The sequence below is a fragment of the Hipposideros armiger genome, unplaced genomic scaffold, assembly GCF_001890085.2.
Source record: "Hipposideros armiger isolate ML-2016 unplaced genomic scaffold, ASM189008v1 scaffold_69, whole genome shotgun sequence".
In the NCBI taxonomy this organism is placed as follows: domain Eukaryota; kingdom Metazoa; phylum Chordata; class Mammalia; order Chiroptera; family Hipposideridae; genus Hipposideros; species Hipposideros armiger.
Window position 1 is genome coordinate 2,253,482 of NW_017731419.1, and position 5,883 is coordinate 2,259,364.

Genomic DNA, 5,883 nt, shown 5'->3' on the forward strand with positions numbered 1-5,883 from the left:
GGATATGTTAAGTAGCTGAATGGACAAAACCAAAGACTGGAAGATTAGCTGGGATTCTTCCGAATGCATCAGAGATGGTGAGAAAGGTGGAAAGTCTTGGTTTTACTCATGGATGGCTACTATCGCTCGCTTTATACTGAACAGAGTTTTAAGTTTTAAGCACTTTTCAAACTTTAAGGTGTGTGTGGAGATCTTGTTAAAATGCAGATTCTAATTCGGAGGGTGGGGTTGAGTTACCACATTTCCAACAAGCTCGAGGTGAGGCTGAGGGTCTATGAGCCACCTCTGAGCCCCAAGACCTGATACTAACCCAGTACACACACAACGCACAAATGCAAAAGCCAACGCACCCATACCCTCTACTCAAAATGCACCAAAGGGTGGACCCTGACTAGCTGGTAGAGTCAGCAGCATGTAGTAAACTTGCGACGGACACTTGGAGCTGGAAATGTGGGTCCTATTGCCCAGACGCAAGTTAACGTTTACCTACAATTGTATCAGAAGCGTTTTGCAAACCTGGGATTATTCCACCCTTTGGGGATTATACCCACAGCATTACCGGTACTCCAGATCAGCTTGGCTCTTCCTGTTCTAACCTCAGTTCTTCTTTAATTTGATCTCATTCATTATCCCCGAGAAAAAGATTTCATATATGTCTTTATTCCTCCTAGGAAATTGGCTTGTAAGTTCATGCTTCTAACATATATAAACTGAGATAAATATATTGACTTTGTATTGCTTTTAGCTTTCCCACTGAAAATGTCCTCTGAACCATTTACGTAATATCTCTTGACCTAGCTTTTGAGTTTTAAGGCCATTTTAAATGGAATTCTAGTCAATTAACATGGTGTGGGACTCTTTTTTTTATATGGGGTATATAAATACAGTATACTATTGTATATACTAATATGTATATTTTATATCCTAATTCAGAATCTAGTTGTGTCTTAATTTTTCTAAATATTTAGCCAATCTCTCAAACACTAGTACATAATTTACCTTTCCACATAATATTTCTGACACCACCACTACTGAATACAAGTTCCCATGTAGAGATGGATGTGTCTCTGGGCTCTATTCTGTCCCATTTGTCTGTTACTATGTAAAACCACCCTTAAAAAAATAGGGATTTGAAATATTTGGTGGGGTAGNTGGACTCCCAACCCCATTATCTAAGCAGCAGTCCTACTTTGGACAAATTTACATTTTGTATGCCTGTTTCCTCACATGTAAAACGGGGACACAGTCACTACTCAATAACTTTTTGCTGTTTGCTATTACATACAGTTCTAATATTATAGATTTTAACTTTGCTTTTATACTTTCTTACTTAGGTTTACATATGGAAAGAGTTTCGGCATTTTTCACCTAATGCTATGATGGAAAGTACTTGAAGAAAGATATATTTCTTTTTAAAAAGTTAACGTTAAGTTCCATCTTAAGTCATCATGCATAAAACAAAGTCAACATTTATTCAATACTGGCTTTTCTACTACTCGATTATTTGTATAATGTAAGTCTGCGAAGTTTGTTCACCCCAAACTCTAGGGCGGTGGTTCCCAAACTTGGTGATCGTATCTGTTGAGGGTTCTTTTAAAATACAGATTTCTGGGCGCACATAAGGAGACTGATAATCGGACACGCGTGTGAATCATTGTAGAGAGATATTATTCCCACTTTACGGATTACGACCCTGACACCCACAACATCCCTATTTTACTCAGGATCACATTCTCACACACTCCAGAGACACTGGGGCCCCATTCTTTGTCCAACCTGACTTTTCCCCACACTCCTTCCTGGCCTGGAGAGCTACTTACTCCTCCTTAGAGCTCAGCTCAAACTGGTTTCATCTGTGAGCCCCGCCGGTCGCCCCGAGCAGATCAGGCCTCCCGGGCCTCCTTGCCGCCGCACCTGAGGGGCTCCTGGAAGCCGTGCACAACCTGGGGCGTCTTTGGCACCCTGGGGCTGGCCAGGGAGGGTGACACCCATGCTGCCCTGCCCGGCCGGGCCCCAAAGCGGCTGTACCTTGATGGATATGGGCAGCCATGTGCGCTGGTTCTCGTCCACATACACGGACTTGCGCCAGATCCACAGGTGGTCCGGATGCAAGGCCGCTGGAACACTGAACGGGAGCTCGCCCATGCCGCCTCGCGCGGGCTAAGCAGCAGGCGCAGTCGGAGAGCCTCTCGCTTGCTGATGATGAGTCGCTGGGCCTGCACGCTTTATAGCAGGAGGGCGCGGGCGCCCCCAGGCGGCAGGGCGGGAGGAGACTGGGCAGCAGGGCAGGCGGGGCGCAGGGCGGGCTAAGGCGGCCGCGCAGGGCAGGATGCGCCCGGCACAGGGCGTGGTGGAGCCGCCCGCAGGATCCGGAGCTGCGCCTGCGCCAGGGCCGGACTCGTGCCCGGGATCCTGGCAGTGTCTGGGAGCACAGACCCGGGAGTCTTTCAAGGCCAGCCAGCCTTGCCCTCCGTCCCGAACGCTCCACTGATGGGAGGGACCCTGGTCTGTAGCCTTGGCTGTTTCTTCTGTCCGGAGGCGCTGGCGTCTTCCTCCAAGACGGCACCATCCCAGCCAACCACGGTGTGTGGCTCTTCCAAGCCACACCCCAGGCCGTGACTCAGTGCACGCCAGGCACCCTAGAGCTGGGGCCCCCTCCACGTCTTCTGGGATCAGAAGAGACCCTTGCAAGCCTCAACAGGGCCTGGACTCCCCCAGCTTCATGTCATCACCTTCAGCTTGTGGGTTTGGGTGTCACAATCCATGTCCTTGGCGAAGTGCAACTTTTGAAGCCCCTCCCCCCCTTCCACTCCTACACAAAAGCCATGCGTTTTCCACAGCTTTGATGCTGCTGTGGTCATCTAATAGCTATTGTGAAACATGGTGGTGGAGAAACATGGGTTTTTCTCTTCATAGGCTTTGAATTCATTAGTGAAAACGTTCAAAATCAATACTTGAAAAGAAACCCTTCCCTCCACTCGAAGATCAGTGGGTTTGAAAAGTCCCTGGGTTATGTGACCAAACTGACTCTCTGTAAATTCCAGCAAACAAGGAAAACAATTTTATTTCATTTTGCCATAACACGTGTTCATTAAGGCAATTAAAAAAATAAAGTACAAAATAAAAAAGTGTAAAACGAACTCTGGCCTCACGGCTCCAACATCTCCACTGGTAGCAGCTTGGTGCCTCGCCTTCTAGCTCTTTCCTGTCACTCGCACTAGGCACCTAGAAAATAATTTGTGGTCTTTTCAAATGTCATGACAGTGGAAATGAGCTTAATATCTGATCCCCGGGCAGCAAAGATATATGTATCTACTTCTCTGCCTATCCAGACAGCCCAAGAAGGCCCTGTGGTGGCTTATGGTAATAGAGGTATAATTGGATTTACCAGGAATGTAAAATGGAAGACAAAAACCAAGTAAAATTGGGAGTGGAGGGAGAAGACACCAGGCCAGCAAAGCTCTTTCCCAGTGCAGCCCCTACTGCTATTAATACTTAACGGTATTCAGATTTGTGGCTTTCAGGCCGATTTCCCTGTGGGTTGTTTTTACTTCCAGTTCCAGATCGCCACTGGGAACAAAACAATGTGGCAATATGCTCTGTGAGGAAGTCTCAGCCCAGTCCTGAGCATTAAGGTAAAAAAATGGTAACAAGTCCAGCTTAGACAGTACTGCTAGTATGGCCTCTTGTCGCAAGGGAAGGGGACACCCAGGAGCCATGGGGTCACTAACTCAGACACATCCATGGCTCTGGGACCCAGAATGCCACCGGGTCTGTCGATTTCATTAGCAGTTGTTCTACTTTCCTAAGAGGCCACAAAGGAACAAATAATGGGGCGAGAATCAGACCCATTTGGCTGGCTACACTTCTTTTCTGAATGTTCTGGGAATGTGGTCCCTGTCCTTGAAAGAACAATATACTTCTTCAGCTTCACACAAGGGCTGCTTATTATTGAGCAAGAGAAGGCATCATTATTGGGGAGGATTTAAAAAATCATTTGAGAAGGGGTTCCAGAAAATGAAAAGTGAAAGAATGATGACTAAGGAGTTCCTGGGGCAGCTTCTGTGGAGGCCTGAGCCTTCTCTACGGAAATTTCATGAGAGGAATAACAGTGTCTGCCCTGTGGTCTCAGAGACAGGGAGCCTCTCCAGCATGTTCTTTGCCTCATTTTAGGGCTCTGCAGCCAGTCAGCCTTGCCTAAGAGTTGTATATTCCTTCTAACGCTTTGTTTATTAGTCTGCCAGCTCCCCTGAGGATAATCAAATGAATGTTTCATGTAGAAAGTAACACAAAGCAGTTACTTTGACTCTTTTTTTTTTTTAGAATGGAGGCTTTGTTTTCTGGCTTTGAATCAATTTTGACCTTGGACCGGGGTATTTTGCCATCCTTTGCCATCTCACTGTTACACTTTTGTAATGAATGGGCCAAGCTAGGTGCTCTCTAAGCACATTTCTACCTCAGCAGTCCCTGAACCTCTGATAAAGTTGCCTAGTGGGAAGAGGGAATGATTAACAGAAGATAAGTATTAACTCATGACCTTAGTTCAGGAAAGCCTATAGTTTTGAGCATAGTGGCTCTTGGTACCAAGGACCCCAGTGGAATTCATTCTTTGTGAGTGAGGAAGCCATCTTTCTTGTCTGGGTTCCAAAGAAGGGGCTTGAGGGTGAATTATGGCCATCAGTATGAACAAGAGCCTTGCTCCCCTAAGTGTGGTCCCTGGACCACTTACATTAGCATCACCTGAAGTTCGTGAGAACTGCAGAGTCTCGAGCCCTCCCCAGACCTATTGAGTCAGAATCTGCATGGTTACAAGATCCCCAAGTGATTCATGGGCACGTTAACTGTTGGTCTACAGAGGGAGGACCAGGAGGGAGAGATGACAGGTATCATCCTCATTCTGCCAGTTCTCTCTAGAGTTCTCTAACTAGACCCAAGAACTGAACGTGTGTTTCTGTATCATTTAATTCTAGGTTATCTTATTTTCTGCTAAAATCACTTTTAACGTATAAAATGTTTTCCTCTTTAGAGAAAATCTTTGTAACCATCATCCATGATTGCAGCAAGCTGTAGAGGGCCTGAGAAGGCGTCCAGGCCTCTGGGCCGTAACAATGGCCCCAAATCATTAAGCTAGTGAATCGCAGCCCTGACTGCTAATTGGAATCACCTGGGAAGCTTTTATAAAACACCTGTGCTTGGACCCCACCCCAGACAATGAGACCAGAGTTCCTGAGATGCAGGCTTGGGTATAACTTTTCTTTTTAAGGTCTCCTCAAGTGATTTAAAGTGCAGCCAGGTCTGACAATCACTTCTCTATGATTTGAATTACTGTTTTTGAGGTGGGAACAAGATTTGTAAAACTAAATAACTGTGAAAATGTTAAAGCTATTCTTTCTACTGTCACTTCTCCTTGTAAACCTCGCCCCAAACTCGCACTTTACTTCTTCCCCTATGCCCTGCTTTTAGCTTTCTGCTTCCAATCTTGTGTGTGCAGGGAACCACAGCACCAAGATTATTAGAATTGTAAGGGTCTAAGATCTCACCAACGTGTAAAACGTAGAAACTCTGATATGTAGATATCAAGGCTTCCATGTTGGCTGCCTAGAGTGGTTTTTAAATGATTCCTAAGTCTGGGCCATAGTTTAGATAATTAGGGCTGATGATCAAATGAGGTTAGGGTAAAAGGGATGTTACAGCGTTTATCCAAAGGGGTAAAATTTTACCTCTCGATTAATGGTGAAGTTGGAACAAAGACATTCTATATAAAACTTGGACTGATCTTGGTTTTACTCATGGATGGCTACTATCGCTCGCTTTATACTGAACAGAGTTTTAAGTTTTAAGCACTTTTCAAACTTTAAGGTGTGTGTGGAGATCTTGTTAAAA

The 5,883-nt window shown here is 45.6% G+C and overlaps 1 protein-coding gene across 1 annotated transcript in view; it reads right to left on the minus strand.

Annotated features, from left to right (window-relative positions):
- TCL1A (TCL1 family AKT coactivator A) overlaps window positions 1-2,145 on the minus strand; it is a 10,326-nt gene extending 8,181 nt beyond the window's left edge. The window contains exon 1 of the mRNA XM_019642455.1: window positions 2,029-2,145. Within this exon, the coding sequence (XP_019498000.1) occupies window positions 2,029-2,145 (117 nt within the window). The remainder of the gene's footprint in view (window positions 1-2,028) is intronic.
- Between the last annotated feature and the right edge of the window lie 3,738 nt (window positions 2,146-5,883).